General features: G+C 51.9%; 1 protein-coding gene across 4 annotated transcripts in view; it reads right to left on the reverse strand.

The window, feature by feature from the left end:
- Positions 1–23,595, reverse strand: part of MYO1B (myosin IB) — a 115,733-nt gene that overhangs the window by 89,046 nt on the left and 3,092 nt on the right. For all 4 annotated transcript variants that reach the window (XM_054723298.1, XM_054723295.1, XM_054723297.1 and 1 more), the window contains exon 2: positions 12,030–12,145. In XM_054723298.1, the coding sequence (XP_054579273.1) occupies positions 12,030–12,145 (116 nt within the window). The remainder of the gene's footprint in view (positions 1–12,029; positions 12,146–23,595) is intronic.

Here is a 23,595-nt window from a genome sequence, read left to right on the forward strand (position 1 = left end):
CAGAAATAGATACGGAGGCAGAGAAGCATCGAACAGACTGTCAAACGGCAGCGGGAAGGCTGGGGAGGGCTGGGGGTGGTAGTAATAGATCGACCGAAGGACTTGGGTGCATGCACATAAGCATAACCAATGGACGCAAGACACTGGGAGGGGGGTGAGGGCATGTGGGGGCGGGTAGGGGAGGCTGGGGGAAGGTCAATTGGGAGGCGGGAGGGAGGAAACACAGGTACTACTATTTGTAATACTTTGAACAATAAAAAAAAAAATTCCCACCACGACTGCTTATTCTGGAGGACAGTCCAGCCATTTCAATTAATTTCATAGTCAGTCTAGAGCAGTGGTTCTCAACCTTCCTAATGCCACGACCCTTTAATACAGTTCCTCATGTGGTGGTGACCCCCAACCATAACATTATTTTCGTTGCTACTTCATAACTGTCATTTTGCTACTGTTAGGAATCGTAATGTAAACATCTGTGTTTTCCGATGGTCTTAGGCTCTACAGCAGCGGTGTGTTCCTGGAATAAAGTTTTCCCCCCTATCTGAAAACACTCAAAGCTGGTTTGCATCATCCCTGCTTTCCAAAACCCTGGTTCTCGGAGTGCCCGGACTGTAAGGCCACGGCCTGCCCTGGCGTGGGTGCCAGGGAGTGCCAGAGGCTGGCCTGCGGGTTTCCTGGGCAGGCTGGGCCGGAAGGACTTGATCCCAATGCGGCCCTGAGCCCCCTCCCCGCCCCCCACCACACACCGGGGCTTAAGAAGTACCTATTCAAATAAAGTTTGCAAATTCAGGACACAGACAACATGCAGAAACCTTGCCAAACAGAAAAGAAACGTCTTAATTTTACAAGGAAACTCTGACTGAGAGGAGGAGACCAGAGGATCGCACAGCAGACCTTCCTGTCGAAGCCCCCTAAGGGCACGAGCAGGCTCAGGTGACGGACAGCCCTCCCGGAGAGCCCCCAGGGGGGTCCGAAAAGGATGGCCGCCCCTCATCTACACGACTTCCAGAAGGTTCTCCCTCCTCCTCCCTCCCGGACCCCAGCCCCGATCCCCACCCCAGGGAAGGGGCTCCCACAAGAAGACACGGAAGCTCAGGATGCCAGCAGGTCTGTCTGCACAGGATCTGGTGACTATTTTTATGTGTTCTTTTTTTAAATGCGAAAATGTCTGCCTTTAAAAATGGCTTCAAAGTGCCCACATGAGCCCGGGTAAACCCAAAACACCCTCCGCCCGGGCCACAGGCTGGCGGCCCTGGACGCTCCTCCTGCGATGCAGACAGTCCCTCCCTCCGCACGCACGAGCTGCCCGGACCCGGACCCCAGGCGGGGGGAGGAGGAGGGGAGGGGGGACAGACAGCAAGACTGAATGTGGGCTCAGAGAGCGCCCGGTACTAGCAAAGGGGTGCAAACGGCTCGGACTGTCCCCCACAGAAGGCACCGGTCCAGAGGAGCCCGAATACGGAGCACTAACATCTGCCTCCAAGGGTTCTAAGCCATGTCCATGCTGGCAAACGGGCCGTGTTGAAACGTCACTTACACAGAGCGCATACATGTTTGAGAGGAACGTTCTGATCAGCAGGCAGGCAGCCGGCATGTGCCACCCACCACGTGCCTGCAGCCGGGATCCGTAAGGACCAAACTTCGAGACGCTGAGAAGAAAGTTCTGGAAGCCAGCACCCACCCTCCCGGAGGGGCAGGCAGGCCAGGAGACCTGGAGGGGAGGGACCCCCGCCCCCCCCCCCCCCCCCCCCCGCCCCAAGGCTCTCTGCACGCACAGACTGGGCCCTGGAGAGCCACGTGCCGGCTCTTTTACAGAATATCAGCTCAAGACAGCCTCTATCTTCAACAAAATCTAGAACTTAACAACTCCTTCATGTAAATCCAAACTGGTTTCTGGTTACACAGAGAGGTCAAAACCAGGCCAGCTACCACACAGAATGCAACCCCTACAGCTGTGTGACAGGCCACGGAATGCAACCCCTACAGCGTGTGTGACAAGCCACGGAATGCAACCCTTACAGCGTGTGTGACAGTCCACGGAATGCAACCCCTATAGCTGTGTGTGACAGTCCACGGAATGCAACCCCTACAACTGTGTGACAGTCCACAGAATGCAACCCCTACAGCTGTGTGACAGGCCACGGAGTGCAACCTCTACAGCGTGTGTGACAGGCCACGGAATGCAACCCCTAAAGCCGTGTGACAGGCCACGGAATGCAACCCCTAAAGCCGTGTGATAGGCCACGGAATGCAACCCCTACAGCGTGTGTGACAGTCCACGGAATGCAACCCCTATAGCTGTGTGTGACAGGCCCCAGAATGCAACCCCTACAGTTGTGTGTGTGACAGGCCACGGAATGCAACCCCTACAGCCGTGTGTGACAGGCCACGGAATGCAACCCCTAAAGCGTGTGCGTAGTCCACGGAATGCAAACTCATTAGTCATCAGTACAACGATTGAAATTCCTTTTGAGAGCCAAATTTTTTAAACTTAAACTTCTTCTAACGCCACTTCTTCAAAATAGACTCGCCCAGGCCGTGGCATTTTGTGGAAGAGCCACACTCAAGGGGCCAAAGAGCCGCATGTGGCTCGCGAGCCGCGGTTTGCCGACCACTGCCATAGAGGACATCCGGGTATGAACTCCCGCTTGGCTCCGACTCTCCAGGAGCCATTCGTTGGACAATGCTGGCTGCACAGCAGTGGCCTGCCTCCAGCCCACTGTCAATGTGAGATGTAATAATTAGCTCCTAGCCATCTTCCTCACTCATTGATAAGCTACCAGAGACTAAAGAAGGCGGCTGGCGTGACTAAAATCCAGGCAGACCTGCACAGCTCTTCTTGGCTTTGGTTTGGCTTTCAGGGGGAGAGGGGCAGAGACATGATAGATGGGTAGGGAGAGGGACAGAAATCTACCAGCTTCCATCTTTAACTACTACATCCATATTTGGAAAAAGAACTTAAAGTTGTCCTTAACCACAACTTAAAAGGCCCCAGTGTCGGGGAAACTGATTTTTATTATTTATTCACCACCCACCTGGGAAGAGTCGAATCCAACAAATGAACATTGCACTGACTTAAGTTTCAAAGCTGGTTGGAACCAGTTTACCGTAATTCCCAATAGATGACTATGTGAATTAATATAGATGAGATCAGCATCTAATTTTCTAAAACTCAATAAATAAGACTGGTTCCAAAAAAAACAAATAACATGGGAATCGGACCAAAGGCATATCTATTGCCATAAACTAGCAAAGCATTAGACACATCTTCAAAAATTCATATTAACTATTTCTATAAACAACAGCAATAAAACACTTCGAAAAGCCTTTTTTCATAAAAAAACAATCAGTCACTAGTCTCTGAACAGCAGCGTGAACGAAAAGGAGTAAGAACAGAAGCATGGAAAATGAACCCGCGGCTTCTCTCCTGCAGTTTAAGATGCGTTCCACTGAGATGAACATGGCAATGTGGACATGCACCATGATTCCAGTCATTACAAGAAAAAGACATATTTGGGGAGAACTCTAAGGGGACCTATTTTCTTTCTAAATTAAACTCCTGAACTCGTGTTTACATTCAGGCAGAAGCTTGCTTTAACCCATGAGTTAAACTGTCAAACCGTTAGGAAACCCAACTGAAATGAACAAATGATCCTCGTAAAGGAAATAACTAGGGCGCCATGCAGCACACGAGCTAAATCCCCTTCCATTTCCCCCTCCCTGGGCCCATGGGAAGGAAGAATTTCCCAGCGTCCTTTGCAGTTAGGTTAGGGTGGACCCATGTGACCGCACCCTGGCCAACGAATGACTGACCTTGCTCTCTCTCCACCTGCTACCCCTGGTGTTCCAGTCGTTACAACGACAAGTTCCTAGGCAGCTTGGATGTGAGTCACAAATTGGAGTAGAGCCATCTGACCTGACTCCCTCGGGCTGTGCGAGCAGCGAGAAACAAGCCTTCTCTGTGTCTTACCTTGGGATGGGTGGGAGGGCTTACTGCCCAAGCATCACCCACCTCATTGTGACTAACCCAGCCCTTACATTCCTCCCTCACTAGATCTCAGGCGTACTTAGACTATAACCCTGAGTTCCCTTTACAACAGGTGGGAAACTGTTAGCAACCAGCACAGAAAGCTGAAGGCTGAGTACTTCCCGGGTCCCTGACATGTTCCAACGCTAGGACTCTGGAGGTAGGTGCGGGCATCCCCGGGCATGGCCAAGAGGAGCCACGGGAGGACGCATATAAACACTAGAACTTCTGTTTATGTCTTTATTTATCACTTTTTAAAGTCCTCGTTCTTGGGTATGTTTTATAATGTACACAATACATAAGGATGATATTGCTTGAACGTAACTATAGGTGAGCAAACGTACTAGATGGATTTTAATACCCCCGATGTGGAGGCAACAAAAGAAGTATTGCACAGTCCCTGCTCAAAAGATGCTTGCTCTTTAGAAGTCCAGTACTTAAATAGGAAACAATGAAAGGTATAAGGCTGTACACAATAAAGCGCCATACAGCCCGGCTGGCGTGGCTCAGAGTTTAAGCATTGACCTATGAACCAGGAGCTTACCAGTTGATTCCCAGTCAGGGCACATGCCCGGGTTGCAGGCTCGATTTCCAGTAGGGGGCGTGCAAGAGGCAGCCAATCAATGATTCTCTCTCATTATGTTTCTACCTCTCCTTCTCCCTTCCTCTCTGAAATCAATAAATATATATATATATTTTTTTAAATATTCTGTATACTTAACATATACACTGAGTGGCCAGATTATTATGATCTCTGAACGCATAATAATCTGGCCACTCAGTGTGTACACACACACACATACACACACACACACACAGTATAATATGTATTAGAGGCCCGGTGCATGAATTCATGCATGGGTGGGGTCCGGCCAGCCTGGCCAGGGGGAGGGGACATGGGTGATTGGCTGGCCTGCCTGCTGGTTGAACTCCTGGTCGAGGGGACAATTTGCATATTAGCCTTTTATTATATAGGATATACACTGAGTGGCCAGATTATTATGCATTCAGAGATCATCATAATCTGGCCACTCAGTGTATATATAATTGTGACATAATGTATGCTATGGAAAATGTATGCTCGGGCACCAAGTGGCCTTTCGGAAAGGTTTGGATACAGGTGTATCCCGGATGCATCTAGAAAGACAGGTAGGATTTAAATATGCGGAGAAGAATGGAGTGAGTATAATGGAATACGAGGCCCGGGTGCCCAGAAGAGGGAAATGAGAGAGGCAGTGGAATGGGCCAGAGAAGCACAGCTCACAGCTCACTGATCACCAGCTATACATTTTTTCAAACTCACCCTCTTCGTTTTCACAGCCAACATTTTCTCTTGGGACTGACTTTCATTTCCTAAGTTCTATCCAAGTTCAATGCCAGATATACGCAAACAACCAAGAAAAGGTGAAGTCCCTAAATATGAAAACAAGACAGAGGTTTTCAAGTTTTGAGACTCATTTCTGCTTCTTTATCTATGCCTGCAAGATAAAACATGGCCCTCACCAACACGGGCATGCTTGGTGCTGCGATAATGAACAGTATGTTGCATGATGAAAACAAAGTAAGTGTCCAAAGCATTGTACACCCTTTCTATTCGTTTCAGGAACAATGCCCACGGACACTCGTGCACAGTTCCACCTCCCTCCTTCCTGCCACCCACAGCCTAGATAACGAGTAACCAGACAGCCCTGACTCACCACCCCACTGCCTGGGAGCTGGAACAGCTACCGGTGTTCAATGTATAACTTACGTCTTCACACGGCAGTCACACTCTTCTTGACTACATTTCTCTGGCCTCAGGTAGGGTTCTGCCATTGTGAATGTCCTTGTTTTTATCCATAATGCTATTCACAGGAGCACATTACGTATAAGCCTCTGCTATCAATAATGACCAAGGCCTTTATGACTATAGATAGAGGCAGCAGCAACGCTGTAGGGTGGCGTGGGAGGGATCTGAGTGCCAGAACATGTCACTTGAAAGCAATCAAAGCAATGCTTAAAAACTAGCAATTCCTAAAGATCCAAGAGACCTTACAAGCCCTCCTCGTGAAAATATAGAAGCTACAAGCGGAAATGGACCCGTCTGGTGGCCATTTAAGGTCTTCTGAACCTAAGAAAGTATGCCTGCATCTGTCCCCAGAGCGGAAGTCTCTGGCCTGGCCTGCGTGGTTCAGTGGTTGAGCGTCAACCTATGAACCAGGAGGTCATGGTTCAATTTCTGATCAGGGCACATGCCCAGGTTGCAGGCTCGGTCCCCAGTAGGGGGCAAACAGGAAGTAGCCGATCAATGATTCTCTCTCATCATTTATGTTTCTCTCTCTCCCTCTCTGAAATCAATAATATATAGTATATATGTATTTTAAGTTACAGGTCTTTGGTGCAAACCAGCCAAATCTTCCCTCCATCCAGGTGCTTTCTAATGTTTTGCTTTCGATGTGAAATGAAGAAAAAAGATTGGTATAAAATATACGTGTATATTCTAACTATCTGTCTATTGCTAAATCTTTGTGAAATTAGGCTAACGCAGTGGTCGGCCAACTCATTAGTCAACAGAGCCAATATCAACAGGACAACGATTGGAATTTCTTTTGAGAGCCAAATTTTTTAAACTTAAACTATATAGGTAGGTACATTGTTATTAACTTAATTAGGGTACTCCTAAGCTGGCCTTTGCTAAAAACTCAAGGGGCCAAAGAGCCGCATGTGGCTTGCGAGCCGCGGTTTGCCGACCACGGGGCTAACCTATCTATATAATGTTTAGGATACTCCTAACGCAATAGAGGATTTTATTTTTAGACTTCAAGCTGACCACCCGTGCAGCTAGACATTGAGCACTCACATCCCAAGGACGGGGCTTCAGATCCAAAAGAAGGAGCATCCTCTGCAGAAAATCAGTCCATTGTGGATCGAACGTTCCTCCACCTGAGGAACATGATTCATCGCCAATAGCAACTGGAGGTTTACAATTGTAAGTCATTTCAACATTCAGTCACTCACCACTCCCTCCTTCACACATCGCATTGATACACCTACACATGTAGGCATATTTAACAAATCGGAAAACGTTTCCCAGCTGGGGACTGAAAATGCAAGATGAGCCATTTTCCCAGACACATAAGCTTATGATTTTAAGTACAAAGTTCTCCATCTCCTTCAAACGCCTTTTCCCCTTCCTAAAGCCCTGGCCCACGGTCTTCTATCCAGAGCTAGTTATTACACGACAGAGACCACCTGTTTATAGGATTCCTTCTTCACAGCTCAACACAGGGGGCACTTTTAGAATCCCCGAACCCACCACAGTCCTGTGCTTCCTTCCCCTTATTTCCTGTCACTGCAAAGATGCTGTTTTTAAAAATTTTTAAATTGATTTCAGAGAGAGGGTGAGAGAGATAGAAACATCAATGATGAGAGAGAATCACAAATCAGCTGCCCTCTGCACACCCCCTACTGGGGATGGAGCCCGAAACCCGGGCATGTGCCCTGACTGGGAATCGAACAGGTGAGCTCCTGGTTCATAGGTCAATGCTCAACCACTGAGCCACACCGGCCCGGCTATGCTATTATATTTAAATGACCTGTTTATGCAGCCCCTCCCCTCTCCTCCCAACTGGCCTAATGATTCCTGAAGACAAAGACCCTGTGTATCTTCGACACACAGTTTCTGGCTAACAGTAGGCCCCCGAGCTCATTCATTCACTCACGCAACGAACACCTGCGGAGTGGCTGTTAGGAGCGAGGCCCTGTCCTAACGGCCGTGGATCCATGGGCGTGTGAGGCGAACACAGCCCGGCTCTCACGGAGGGGACACTGGTCCAGGAGACAGAGTGCGGACACAACAAGGGGACATGCAGTAAAACGCCAGGTGATGATTCAGGAACAAAGGTACGAAGGAAAGGAAGGGAGTCTGAGGGGGTGGTGAGTGACTGGAGAGGGCTGTGATGCAGACTGTGGAACCTGACCGTTCAGGTGTTCCTCACTGAAGTGGGAGAGCGAGTCAGCCCAGGACCGGGGGGACCCTGGCCAGGCTGACCGGGCCCCACCCATGCATGAATTCATGCACCGGGCCTCTAACACACACACACACACACACACACACACACACACACTCACACACACAGAGTGGCCAGATTATTATGCATTCAGAGATCATCATAATCTGGCCACTCAGTGTATGTACCTATGCGTGTGTATATATATATGTTTTAAAAGAAGTCTGGCTTGAAGCATGCTAAAGTTCACGATGCTGCTTGGACAGACACCCAAGGACATGCTCTAGAGGTGAATGTCCCAATACACCAAGGCTGCAGGTTCGATCTCGGGGCAGGACACGTACAAGAAGCAACCAATGAATACATAAACAGATGCAATTACAAATCTCTCTCTCTCTCTCTCTCTCTCTCTCTCTCTCTCTCTCCGCCCCCCCCCCCCCCCCCCCCTGAATGCGCCCTCTGACCAGGGCTTCTGTGTGGTTCCAAGGGCAGTTCCCTTGGTCAGCAATGAAGTCACAGATCAATTCCTCGGGGGGCAGAGGCCCCAGTGCCACTGCTCTGGGCGAGATGGATCCCTTCCAGACGGCTGTTGCAGAATTGCTCAGAGCTTGCCAAAGACCTGTCACGTTTCTGGCAGGAAGCAAACTCTTTACTGAGCATCAAGCACTCCCCTTTAAGATGGTGTCCCACTGAAATAACCACGCGTGCGGACAGGGACGTGGGCCTGCTTTCCGAGCTGAGGGCGAGGAGACGTCCCAGGCACACGAGCCATGTGCCGTTGATAAATGTATGCTGATGCCACAATGACACTCATAGTAAAAACATCGTGGTGGCACAGACCCAACCTCTGACGTTAATTCTCCAAGGTTCGTAACCTGAAGGAGAATAGACTGAGATCTCTTCCTGCCACGAGTACATTTTCTGAAAGAAACTGCTGAAAAGAGCCCCAATAAAGCAAGAGACTGAGAATAACAGCTTGAGTGTCAAAGGCAGGAAATGTCGTGCATGGGCCTTTTAACAGCGAGTGTATATGCGGCCCAGAGCGTTTCTCACCAGGAACCCAGCCTATGGAAGCCTGCATCTGAGCAGCTGTCCCTCCTCCTCCTCCCCCCTCACTCCTTGAGAAAGCGCTTTCATACCCAGCTATACAAGCAACCCCTGAGAATTCAGGACCTAGCTGTTACAACAGTTCTCAAAGTAAATAAAATTTTATCCACTGAACGTCAACTCTGCTGTAGGGAAAATTCTCATAACACAAAAGGGACAGCCATGGGCCCTTAGCCTCAGCTCCCACACCCACCCACAGCCCCTGTGCATTCTGAGACGTAACTACTGTTCCTTCTCTGTGACATTTCTCTGGTCTGCCTTTACGGAGTAAAATGAGATCCGGACTAACACGGTCTCAAGCGCACAAGCCCTCTAGCAACATCGTCCCGTGGCCAGCAGCGTGTGGGCCTGCAAAATCACTTTGGCACAAAATCCGGGGCAGAGGCTCCCTGGAGGCAGAGCGCTGATGTCTGGACAACCGATGTGGGCGCTGTCCAAATCCTCCCGTTAACGGCTTTCCCTGTCAGGAAAGAGCGGCCAGAGCTTTTTCAAAGCCTGAAGCCATTTTTCTCAGTTCTTACAATCCGTTGCAGGGTGTTCCGTTTTCTAAAATGGAGACCGCCGGCTTCCAATTGTGCTTGCGATGCCGCGGCATCCAGCCTGATGCCAGGACACACCCGCGCCCGCTCCTGGCCCGGGACCAGACCACCCCTCTTCTTTCCAGTGGCGAGTTCCCCCCACCAGACGCTTCGCGTAATCAGACGGTACGTGCTCTACATCATGAATAAATACATTGAACCTGAACGCTCGGTGTGAAAGAGCGCCGTAACATAACATGTTAGCTCACTTTATTATTAAAGCTAGAGGCCCGGTGCACGAAATTCATGCAAGAGTAGGCCTTCCTTCCCCCAGCTGCTGGCACTGGCTTCCGTCTGGCACCTGGGACCCGGGCTTCCCTCCGGCTACAGGCTTCCGGAAGGCAGCAGGCACAGAACAGCAGGGAAGGTGTGACAGAGTGTGGCGGGGCTGAAAGGACCAAGAGCCGTGGCTGGGGGCGGCTGGGACGTGAGCTTGGCAAATTCAGACCCATCAGGTAAAATTACCCCCTGTGCCCCTCACAGTGTTTCACGGGCCACAGTGAAGCTCCGTCTTTATCCGAAACACTGTACTGCTGGTGGGGTGTTTCCCTTGGGGCGAGGGGTGAGCCCTGCAGCCTCTGAGAGGGACCGTCCAGGGAAGGGGATAAAAACGGATATTCCGGGCATGCACTTCCATGTTCTAGAACAGACATCTGTCTATCTAAACACCCCCCAAGTGGGGATTTAAGCTGCAAATAAAACGGCAGTGCCGTCCTGGAGGTAAACTGAGGCACGGCTAAGGTTACCCTTGGGAGGCCGGGACACAGGAGCATAGGCAACCGGAGGCAGTGGGATGGAAGTGCACGGCAAGAGGCCCGGCCATGAAAATGGGGGGACCCGCTCCCAGCCGAGAGGCACGGCAGGTGACCCTGTTCACACCCCAGCTCCCCACCCACGAGCTGTGTGGCTCCGGATAAGCCGCTTGTCTTCCCGGGACAATTTCCCAATTTGCTGTAATACCTGCCCCACGGCGTTATTTCGAGAATGACGTGAGCTATGACACCCAGTGCTGTACCCGGCATAGGACATCCTCAGTAAGTACAAGCCACCACCACTGTTACTGTAAAAGGTCAACACACGGAGCACGCAGCGAAGGAAGGGAAACCATGGGTCAGTATCCACCTGGGACATGTTCTCACACGTGTGTGCACATAAGAATCTCCGGGAAGGCGTGTGAAAAACCTAGATCCCTGGCTTGGTGGCGGGAAGGCCGAGGAAGCTGGGTTTTTCATCAGCTCCTGGGGATTCTGACGCGCTGATCCAAGTTTCTGACTGTGAGAAATGTCAAGGCCTAGACCTTAAGATGAACATGCAGGCGTCGAATAAAGGGTTTCACTGCAGGGGCTCAACCACAGGGGTGACTTTATAAAACAAATTTCAGATTTTTGTTTTTGTTTTTGTTTTTGTTAAAGCAGAACAAACGACCGTCACTAGCAAAGCCTACTTCTGGGAGTGAACTGAACAAGCAGAATCCGCGTGACGGGTAGAAAACAGAGTGGTTGGGTTTTAACAACCACCTTCGTGGATTATTTAACGCTGGCGTTCCGAGCGGCCCCAGAAGGTCACTGCACGCCGCACCGTGCGGGGAAGCATCAGCACCTGGACAGAGGTTTACGTGTTCCCTCATGATTAGGTTTTCTTTTCTAGCAAGATGAACTGGGCCCACCTTCGATCAGACAGAGAAAGTTATTTTGTGCTAAGACACAACCAAACCTCTGAAGGTCTTTTCACTTTGCAGTTCGGGGTTCCTCCGCCTTGGCCCTATGTAACAACTGTGCGATATTATTTGCAGGAATTATTTGCACTAACAAGTGACCTTCAAGAGAGAAAGTCAAACAGTGGCTAAGTTCAGGGGCGGTGAACGCGCGGGCCTAATGCACTCCTGTCTCGTGAGCGGCGTCCGTGAAGAGGGTAAACTGCAGGCCTTCTGCTCAGGGCACCATCACCCCCCAATCCTGGGCTCCTTCATCCGAGAGTAGGAGACGCCGCCTGGGCGCTTCGTAATCACAAACCATGCACATTCCTGTCTTATTTGCAAAAAAATAACCAGCCGCAGCTGCTACTCACACAGGACTGTTAACAGAAAGATATTTTACATACGGAACCCCAACATTCCAGAACTCGCAGAGCCTGGCGCCAAAGGAAGTACTCTGCCTCTTTAAATTTAAAATGAGGCATGACAACGCACTTCTGCACTCCTCCATCCAATTGAAAAAAAAAGAAAAGACTAAAAAGCATTTCCCCGGGACGTGGAGGGAACAGCTGGACACATCTGTCAGCGACCATCCTCGGAGCGGAAGGAAAGCGACCCGCGGACGCCATACTCACATGTGAGGGCTCAGCTCGTAGAAGTTCCTGTTCCTGTAATCTTCCACTTTCTCCGGCGAGTAGATGGGCAGCGACCGGTACGGGTTCACGGAGATGACCACACTCCCGATGTATGTCTGTGACAGGAGGACACACGCCCGTTAGTACGTACACGGCCTGTATTTTAACCTCTGACGTTTTATCCTTTTAAAAAAAACCACGCTAGTTCACTTGGCCATTCATTTTCTATTTTTCAAGGAAACGTTCCACTTCTGAAGACAGAGAGTCAATCATAGGTATTCTTTTTGCTGATCCATGGAAAGCGTGGGTTTATACATGGAAAATACTTTTCAAAACCTCTCGATTGATTCAGGATCCTGGCTCAGAGCCCTCCGGAGCCCTGGCCAAAAATTAAGTCACCGACCACTGTGAAGTGTGGGCAAGGCCTGTGCATTCCCCGATTCCAGTGAGAACCGGTGTCTCCCGGCCTCCTCTCTGGCCTCGGGTGTCAGTCTTCAGGAAGCAGGCCTCCCCCCATTCCTACCCACGGGGCCGGGCCTGGCACGGCCCTTCCCCAGGCCTGTCCGTCTCTACAACGGGCTCGGCACAGTTACCCCTCGGGCAGAAACCAGTTTTATCTGACCTCTAACGTGCTGCAACACCAGAAGGTACTTTCCGAAGGACAGCTCATCTAATGCCCAATTTAAATTCAGCCCGGCCGGCGTGCCTCAGGGGTGGAGCGTCGGCCTAGGAACCAGGAGGTCACAGTTTGATTCCCGGTCAGGGCACAGGCCCGGGTTGTGGGCTTGATCCTCAGTGTGGGGCGTGCCGGAGGCAGCCGGTCCATGATTCTCTCTCATCATGGATGTTTCTCTCTCCCCCTCTTCCTTCCTCTCTGAAATCAATAAAAATATATTAATTAAAAAAAAAAAAGAAGAAGAATAGATGAGACTGCTACTGTGAAAAAAAAAAAAAAAAACTCCCAGTTCCCAGGCAATGTTTCACATTAATTCTTGGCATTCTATCACTGGGACCCAATCAATCTGGCCCTAAATGACTCAAAAAAAAAAAAAAAAAAAAAGACTCCAACTTTCCTAACTTATTCTATTAGACAAGACTTTGTCGAGACGGTTTCTGCTCTCCAACCGACCTGGGCGAGCCGATGGGAGATGCTAGAAACTGAGTAACTGACTGAGCAGCTTCTAACTGATTCACTGCCCTTAGTGACACGGGTAACATGAAAACACAAGGGTCAGCTATTCCTTTCATATCTGTTGACTGAAAGATCAGCCTCCCTTAGTAGAAAAAGGACACGAATTTACCTTTTCAGGTAGTTTCTTGAATCCAGGAATCAACATCAATGTTTGTTGTGAGCAGAACAAACAGTTTGAGATTGCCCCTGGACACCCAACGTCAGCCTGGCTGACTCCCGGTCAGAAGGTCAGAACCTGCCTCGCTCGCACTCCTGCGGGGGGCAACCGCCGCTCAGCCCCGCGCCCAAGGCCACCCGGCCCGGTGTGCGCTCCGCCGTCCTACCTGGGACTTCCACTTCCCTGTCACCTAGGAAGGCGGACCCCTCACGAGGCCCCGTAAATATTCGTTCACCGGGTGACCGGCTCGCACCGGGCGCCTTCACCACTCACAGAACAGACGGCACAGACCACGGCGTCCCTGCAGTCATTCATTCTGCTGCGGAGACAGCACCGCGCACATGGACTCGGTGCCCGGCCCTGATGCGGCCGGCCTGCCGTGCGGCCACCGGACAAAGCCCTAAGCGACAGGCTCTCGCCTCGGGCCTGGGTCCTGCTGGGAAAGTGTTTGCAAAGACGCAGCATGCACAGCCCCGGGGACAGGACTGCCCTCTTCCCTTCAGAGGCAGCAGGTTCCTTCCTCCCCTCTCCCCCCTGCACTGGTCTGTGGCTCGGTGTGACCGAAGGGATGGGACATTAGATGGTAAGACGCAAGCAGAGGCTTGAAACGTGTTTGTGCAGCAGGATGTTCCCCCATCTTACGACCGTAGCTGGGAGCCATGATGGGGATGAGCTTGTGCGAACCTGTCGGCGATGTCCTGTCGAAAGCCGGGGTGCCCTGGACTGCACAGCCTGACTGCCCCAGACACAGGAGGCCCAGGCCGTCCTAAGTACCCCCCTGCCCCCCGCCCCAGGCAGAGGCCTGCAGCCACAGGCGTGGTCCCAGCTGAGACCAGCAGAAGACACCTCCACTGACCTCAGCCTCAGCTGCTATCCCAAAGAATTGGGCGCAAATAAATGGTTGTTGTTTTAAGCCAGTGGTCGGCAAACTCATCAGTCAACAGAGCCAAATATCAACAGCACAACAATTGACATTTCTTTTGAGAGCCAAATTCTTTAAACTTAAACTTCTTCTAACGCCACTTCTTCAAAACAGACTCGCCCAGGCCGTGGTATTTTGTGGAAGAGCCACACTCAGGGGGCCAAAGAGCCGCATGTGGCTCACGAGCTGCAGTTTGCCGACCACAGTTTTAAGCCATTCATTTTTGGAGGGTGGTTTGTCACACGGCAACAGTCACTGGTTTTAACAACCACCTTCGTGGATTATTTAACACTGGCGTTCCGAGTGGCCCCAGAAGGATACACCAGCACAGCTCAGCAGGTCGGGAAAGGACCCAGGCCACACAAACGTTCTCACTCGGAATACGCAAACAGTGGGAGCACCTGGGCATCCCCACATGCCACTGTTTCAGAGGCATGTCCTCTGATCCTGAACCCCCAGGAGGCGTGTCCTCTGATCCTGAACCCCCAGGAGGCGTGTCCCCTGATCCTGAACCCCCAGGAGGCGTGTCCCCTGATCCTGAACCCCCAGGAGGCGTGTCCTCTGATCCTGAACCCCCAGGAGGCGTGTCCTCTGATCCTGAACCCCCAGGAGGCATGTCCTCCGCTCCGACACCTGCCCTTGCTGTGATGGGTTTCTTCCTTGAGGGTCCTCTGGGCTTCAGTCAGAGGTACATGTGCCCACATTTCTGCCAGGAAGAGAACCTGAGTGTGCCTAGTCCCAGCCCTCCTCTCTCTAGGACCCTCCTCTCTCTAGGACCGGAAAGGCCGCCTGGCCGCAGCTGCCTGGCCGCCTGGCCAGTGACGCCCACAGTTCCATTCTCGATGTAGCCAGGTAAGAACTGCAGGACCAGGTGAGACCTCCTGTCGGGGATCGAAACAATAGGGACCCGGCAGCTCATTTCTACATCAATTCGCACTTAGACTTACAAACGATACCCTCGATTTTCTTGTCATTGTGTGTTACTTCAAGTTGGTATTTTTATTGTCATGTCTCAAAAGTATGGTAAACTGACTCATCAAGTAGCCACTGGCAGTACAAGTCAGAGATCGGACTCGGAGCTTCAAGGCGAGTATGTGCACAGAAGGGCGAGTCGTCATGTGTGCTTTCTTCTGAACGGGCTGGGGGGAGGAGGAGGAGGGGAAGTATCGTCCACCTTCACAAAAGGGAGCAGCAACAACAGCCCTCCGCTTGCCCCTGAGTTCCACTCGCCTGTTCCACCGGAAGGAAGAGGCTGGTGTGTCCTCCATCTCGCACCAGCGCTTTCCAGAGCTCGGGTGACGCCAGTCCCAAGCGAGCCACAGACCAGGCCACCCCTGCGGCTGTGCTCACCCCTGAACCTGGGCCCTAGGTCCCAAAGGACTCAGAGAAGCTCCTGCTAGAATCCAGAAGATGTTCTATTTGGCTGTTCACACCAAAAAAGGACCCCAGGACCCTCCCCATAACGGCCAAAACTACTCACCAATAGGTTCTATACACCTTCCCCAACAGGCACAAGTCTGGTCTGGCTCTCATTACCCTCAAGGGATGGATGGATGGATGATGGATGGACAGATGATGGACGGGTAATGGATGGATGGATGGATGGATGGATGGACAGATGATGGACAGGTAATGGATGGATGGATGATGGATGGATGGATGGATGGATGGATGGATGGATGATTGATGGATGGACAGATGATGGACGGGTAATGGACAGGATGGATGGATGATGGATGGATGATGGATGGACAGATGATGGACGGGTAATGGATAGGATGGATGGATGATGGATGGATGGATGATGGATGGATGGATGGATGGACGGATGATTGATGGATGGACAGATGATGGACGGGTAATGGACAGGATGGATGGATGATGGATGGACAGATGATGGACGGGTAATGGACAGGATGGATGGATGGATGGATGGATGGGTGATGAATGGATGATGGATGGATGGATGGATGGATGGATGATGGATGGACAGATGATGGATGGGTAATGGACAGGATGGATGGATGGATGGATGGATGGATGATGAATGGATGATGGATGGATGGATGGATGGATGGATGATTGATGGATGGACAGATGATGGACGGGTAATGGACAGGATGGATGGATGGATGGATGATTGATGGATGGACAGATGATGGACGGGTAATGGATAGGATGGATGGATGATGGATGGATGGATGGACGGATGGATGGATAGATGGATGGATGGATGGATGGACAGATGATGGATGGATGGATGGATGGATGGATGATGGATGGATGGACAGATGATGGACGGGTAATGGACAGGATGGATGGATGATGGATGATGGATGGATGATGGATGGATGGATGGACAGGATGGATGGATGGATGGATGGACAGATGGATGGATGGATGATGGACAGGATGGATGGATGATGGATGGATGGATGTGTGTGTATGTGAACATACGTACGCATTTGCTCAGTCAGTGTACTTATTTACTCCTCCCCAACCTGTAACCAACCTCCAGACCATCCCGCCACTCCCCAGCTCAGCACCTCCTGATCCCACACCCCCAGGATCAGCACCCCAAGTCCTCCAGCATCTGCACACCCCGTGACAGAGGAAAGCTCGCTCCACTCCCACCGCCATGTGACACTTGGGAGGGAAAAGGGAAGGGAAGGGCGAGGGAAGACACGGGCACAAGAGAGAAAGGGAGGAGGGGGGAAGGCTCGACCTTTCTACCAAGGGCACATTCAATTAGCAAGTTTATCGTCTACTTCTCGAGGGCAAACACTGCAACAAGAATGTACAAACATTCCTAAGTCAAAACAACCCTGTCTCCATACTTCAGCTATCGCCCGCATTCCAGGACAGATGCCTGTGGATAAGCAAACAGCGCTCGAGTGGACATTCCTCCGGCGATTACAGTGCAAACCCGTCTCCCCGGGGCGCGCCCAGCCCGCCACCTCCCCGCCCAGACGTTCGGAATAGGAAGAAAGGCCTGAGATGCGCAGCCCACAGACCACGGATTTCATCCCACAAGAAAGGCCTGCCACAGCCCCACCCTCGGAGATCCCATTTCAAAGAGCCGGGGAGGGGCCAGGCAGTGGCATCTTCTGACGTCTCCCCAGATAATGCCGAGAAAGCAGAGCTGAAACCGTACCTTGCGGCCGGCCCTCCAGGACTCCGGGGGCCAGGCTCTCCTCTCAGGCCAGTGTCCCTCCTGGCCCCTCTTCCAGCCTCTCTCCCTTGTCCGTATTCCGGGATGTCACCCCCTACGGGGACACAGCGGCCTCTGCAAACTGGGGCCGTCCTATGGCTGTGATTTACATGCCTGGCTCTGACTGGTTATAGTAAGACTTTCATCAGGACCAACGATGTGTACTTGAGTATATATGTACATGCACATACATACGTATGAGATTAAAATGTCACAAAACCCTAAGTACCCTTACCACATGCGATGCCCTGAGAGTCTTGGTCCCATTCTATTCATATAAAAAATTTTTCAGCTGCTGGTCCCTAACCTACGAAATGGCTTCCATCACCCACTCACGGCTGAAACACAGTTTAAGAAATACTGCTGCAGTGCACTTCTTAGCCCTTTTTGCAGTTGCCCTCCCTTTGCAATGAAAGCTATGACCCTTCCCTCCAGGAAAGACCCACAGACAATACCACATACAAGTCTGCATACGGCTGACATACCAGGTTAAGAACTCCCACCGTAAGGGACGAAGCCATGGCCAGCAAGGGCAGAGAGGAAAGAGACAGAGGGAAAGAGAAAGCGAAGCGAACAGAGAGAGAAAAGGAGTAAGATGTGATCAAAATAATTCTAAAAGTGTAAAAACGAGGAGCTGTTAGAGTAAGAGCCAACCGCTCAGCTCAGCAGCACCACCACCGGCCAGAACGAGAGCGATGACAAGGCTGCATGCAGTGCATTCTGGGACGACATCCAACCAAAAAGAAACTTTGGCCTGGCCGGCGTGGCTCAGGGGCTGAGCGTCAACCTATGGACCAGGAGGTCACGGTTCGAATCCCGGTCAGGGTACATGCCCGGGTTGCAGGTTCGATCCCCAGTGAGGGTGTGCAGGAGGCACAATGATTCTCTCATCATTGATGTCTCTCTCTCTCTCTTTTTCTCTTTCTCTCTCTCTCTTTCCTCTCTCTCTCCCCCGCTTCCTTCCTTTCTGAAATCAATAAAAATATACATTCTTAAAAAAAGAAACGTTTTTTTAAGTTAAACAATGAAGCACAGTGGGCAAAGGAGGGGCCAATGGGGACATCTGTTATCGTGTCAACAACAAAAATAACGTCAGCGGACACTGCAGACCATGAATTAAAGGGCTATATATGAGCTCCGTGCCATGCTGAAATACCAGCTAAAAATATAGCCTGCAGCCTTCGTTTCAGAGCAGGACAACACGACGCCACCCTATCTCCACGGAGACCGGCTCTGTAAGGAGACAGCGTGCGCCCTTCTCGGACCCACGAAAGCTCTCTTCACTAAGGCACAGAGGGGCTGTGTGACCGTGTGCCCTGGCCAGACGCCTTGGAAGTAAGATGGTGTGGCTCCCGGGAGGCGGTAACCCAGCAGAAATGAGACCTGGACAGTGAACCCCAAAGAAGGCAGGGGCAGGGGAACGCGAAAGGAGGGAGAGAGTCGGGGAAGGGGAGGGAGATTCTAGTTACCAGAAACCTCAGTGTCTGAACCTGGAAGAGACGTCATTCTGAGTTTCCAAGTTTTGGCCCTACCACGTGCTTCACCCTACTAGGTGCCAAGCCCCGGGCTAAGCTGCTAAGCATCACGACCCCTGCTTGATGGATGAAACAACGGACCCTCGGTTGTTTCCAGGGGTCCCCGTGGCTGCGAGGCCAAGACTGAACCTCAGGTCTACCTGCCAAAGGCCACGCCTTTCCCAACATGCCACACGGCACCCCACCCTCCACAACAGTGTGAGGAACAAAGAGCCCGCCTTTAGGAGGTAGGATCACCCCACCTTGACCCGCCCTGCAGAGGTAAGCGCAGAAACAGCTGCAGGTGCGGAAAAGACGGCAAAACTGGCCACACATCCCGTGCTGACCTGCCCCCTCCCCTCCACCTCATTCATAAAGAACCACGCACCGCTCTCAGCCATCTCCATCCGGAGAACAGGATGAAAAACCACCTCCTGACCCCTCCCCCGCCTTCCAGAGGGGAGGAGCCTCATCCTGCCAGCGTTGCTGCTGCTGCGAGTGAGCGCGGGACCTGGGAACTGAAGGCACTTGCCCGTGTCACCCAGGCTCCTGTCACTGCGCTGACGAATGCCAGCTGGACACGGGACAGGGCCACCGATGACCTTTCCAGTCCTCCGTCTGGGGCTGGGACCGCCCCATTCCCAACCTCCACATTCTTCAGTAACAACCCAATTATTGTGAACAGCACTTCGCAGACTCCGAATGCCTCCTGTGACCCTGGCCGGTGTGGCTCAGTGGGTCGAGTGTTGCCCATGCACTGAAGATTCCTGGTCAGGGCACATACCAGGTTTCCGGTTCGATTCCGGGTCGGGGAGCTTGCAGGAGGCAACCAATCGACGGTTCTCTCTCACATCGATGTCTGTCTGTCTCTCTCTCTTTTTCTCTCTCCCTTCCTCTCTCTATCTCTAAATCAATAAAAGCATATTTTTTTTAAAAAAAGAGAATGCTTTCATATTGGTAGTATCCTTCATTTGCTGTCATAGCAACCACATAAAGCCAGCAGGACTATTAAAAGCATGAACGCTGGGGCCAGACTCCCTGGGTGTGAATTCCAGCTCCACCACCTACTTGCTGTGTGACCTCGGACCAGCTCCTTGGCCTTTCTGAGCCTGTTTCCTCGTCGTAAAAGGAAGGTAATTTAAAAACCTACGGCACATGCGACTCTAGTAAAAACTGAATGAACTGACACATGTAAAGTGCGTAGCACAGCACTGTGCCAACGAGGCCTGGATGGCGGTGGCTGACCCGTCATTTCATCAGTAAGAACAGTCTCCGAGGCGTGAAGGCAGCTCTCCCGGCCTCGGGGGGTCCGCGGCAGAGCCAGGCCTGGCCTTCGCTCCTTAGCACCCGCCACGCCGCCCCCCAAAGACGAACCCTGCTGCAGACCGGAAGCCAGGTCTGCCTTCCGTACGGCTCCAGCCGGAACACTTAAGTTAATACAGTGTAAGTACTAGCCCTGACCGGTTTGGCTCAGTGGATAGAGCGTTGGCCTGCGGACTGAAGGGTCCCGGGTTCGATTCCGGTCAAGGGCATGGACCTTGGTTGCGGGCACATCCCCAGTGGGGGGCGTGCAGGAGGCAGCTGATCGATGTTTCTCTCTCATCGATGTTTCTATCTCTCTATCCCTCTCCCTTCCTCTCTGTAAAAAATCAATAAAACATGTTTTTAAAAAAACAATAGAGTGTAAGGATTAGATGACTATTCCGGGTGCCGTCCTGCGCCTGCAGGGTAAGACAGCTCTGCGCTGGGTGAGCAGCAGACCAGCACGTGTCCGTGCTGCACGTTCTGAGAGGAAGGGGTTTTCAGCCACGAGAGGTGGCGGCGCTGAAACCGGCAGGGATCGCCAAATGACTGTCCTGAAAGCAGCGTAAACCGTCCGAGAGGCCGAGCTAGGAATCACACACAACGTCTCCGTGGCCTCGTGACGCGCCGTCTGCCACCAGCTTTCTCTCTCTGGCCTGCTAATCCGTCTCCACCCAACACCGAGGGTACACTCCTGCACACACACACACACACACACACACACACACACACACACGTGTTCTCCGTGCTTCCTCAATGCTCTATTTTCCCGTGAGCCCAGCAGACGCATGCACCGTCGAGTCTAGGCCTTTCCTTGCACGGGGTCAGGCCCCCCCTTTCACACCCCCCACTTGGTCCAGGTGGGTGGGAGGTGGCTGGGTCTGGGCTCTGGGGCACAGGCCCATCCACCCAGATAAGAGAGAACCTCCCCCTACTTCCAGCTCCACACCCAAAAAGTTTTAATTTGAAAGTTTAACTTTTTAAACATATTTTTATTGATCTCAGAGAGGAAGGGAGAGGGAGAGAGAGACAGAAACATCAATGATGAGAGAGAATCACTTATCAGCTGCCTCCTGCACGCCCCCTATTGGGGATGGAGCCTGCAACCCAGGCATGTGCCCCGACCAGGAATCCAACTGTGACCTCCTGGTTCACAGGTCAACGCTCAACCCCTGAGCCACGCTGGCCGGGCTGAAAGCTTAATTTTTAATCAAACCTACATAATCTGGAGGATTACCCTCCATTAAACTACTCTCGCTCCTAGAAATGGGACTGGGGTATCAAGGTAAGAAAATCACGTTTATGTTACGTATGCCTGTATTATCTGAATTTTCTTTCCAAAAGCATTTGTTACTTTTGTAATTTTTTTTAAAAAGCTACTATTTTTAAAGGAAATTAAAAAAAAAAATAAGGAGAGTTGGCGGGGGGGGGGGGGGAGGGTGGCGGCGGGGGGGCTTCAGGTCCCTGCCAGCCGCCCGTGAGCCCGGGGAAGGGCCCAGTCTCCCTGAGACCCGTCCAGCTGGACGCCTGGACCACAGCCTGGGGACACCCCAGCAGGGGGCCAGCTAAGTCGTGCCCCACCCCCGACCCCCAGGGACCGCGAGGTGAGAATGTGTGTTACTGTCAGCTGTATGTACGCCTGGGGCAATTCATCACGCAGCGAGGAGACTGATACAGCATCTATACAGACTCCCAGGGACTTATGTTCTACCCACAGGTGGGAACTTCCATGTTTATGTATAAAAGGTGTTTCAGGAACCTCAGATGAATATGTAGGTGTTGACTAGTATTCTTTCCATTTCCTTTGCAGTATTTTAAACCAAATACATTGCACTTAATATTTAAGTATCTTTCATAAAAACATCTAATCCCCTCCTTACGGGGACCCTACGTCTAATACTTCTGAAAACTAAGACCATCTTTACCAGACGTCCAAAGAGGTCCTCTTACACCTCCCATCAGTTTAAGATCCTAAAATCTGCCGAAGCCGGTTTGGCTCAGTGGATAGAACGTCAGCCTGCGGACTCAAGGGTCCCAGGTTCGATTCCGGTCAAGGGCATGTACCTTGGTTGCAGGCACGTCCCCAGTAGGGGGTGTGCTAGAGGCAGCTGATCAATGTTTCTCTCTCATCGATGTTTCTAACTCTCTATCCCTCTCCCTTCCGCTCTGTAAAAAATCAATAAAATATATTTAAAAAAAAAAAAAAAGATCCTAAAATCGGACGGATTCAGACCGCTTACATCTGGATGGTCCCCAAACCAGGCCATTTGGATGGAAGACAAAGGACAGCTACTTGTCAGCACCGAAAATACCTCTTCGTCAGAGAACAGACACCCGGGTTCTTTCTGCAAACTGGCCGTGGGCTCATTCCTGCCCAAATTGCAGCCTTGCTGTTCCTGAGCCCAACCACAGCCCTGGCCGGAGCCCCTAAAAATGGCACCACATCTGGCTGGGTCACCTCCATGGCAGTCCTCGGAAACCCGGCCACCCTCCCATCCGGCGGGCATGGGGGAGGGAGGGGGGGGAGAACATGTGACACAGGACGGAGAGGGGGCAGACAGCAGCCGGCCGGGATGTCACAGCCAGCATCTCCCACGAGGCCTCTGGCTGCAGGTGGCCGCCGCTGGTCCCGCTGCCCAGCGGGGGGAACAGAAGCAAAGGGTTCTGACCCGCAGGTCCCCCCAGGCCAACGCCCCTCGATGACTCTCCCTGCGGAGGCCACGGAGAGACTCTGCCCGACCAACACGAAGATGAGCATCCCGGAGCACACACCTGAGCGTCTCTCACAGGACGACCTGCGTGCGAGGCCAACTTCACGGGGGCCCTCACGCACCAGCAGCTCCTACAAATTAAGATCATTTTCACTGGGTTTTCAAAGCGGTCCTCTGACAACGACAACCAACGTCCGATCCTAACATTTCAGACAAACTCAGGCTTCTTTACCCGGATGACCCCGACCTGACAACTCAGACAGGAACAAACCAGCCCAGCCAGTGTGGCTCAGTGGGTGAGCCGTCTGGGCCCGGCGCCCTCTGCTCACGGGGCCCCCATCCACCGCAGCTCTGAAGCCAGGACTGTGCCTGTGCGTGCGGCCATTTCTACAGAATAAAACATGAGACTGCAAAAGAGATAAAATTTTAAAAAGTGAGGCATCAGACGGTGAACGGTTGCAGGTCATGCCAACGGGCCTCTGGCAGCCGGTGAGCAGTGGTACAGCCGGACCGTGAGCGGAGCAGACGCAGTGTCAGCGTGAGAGCCGGAGACAGGC

This window comes from Eptesicus fuscus, chromosome 11 (genome assembly GCF_027574615.1).
Source record: "Eptesicus fuscus isolate TK198812 chromosome 11, DD_ASM_mEF_20220401, whole genome shotgun sequence".
Taxonomy (NCBI): Eukaryota; Metazoa; Chordata; class Mammalia; order Chiroptera; family Vespertilionidae; genus Eptesicus; species Eptesicus fuscus.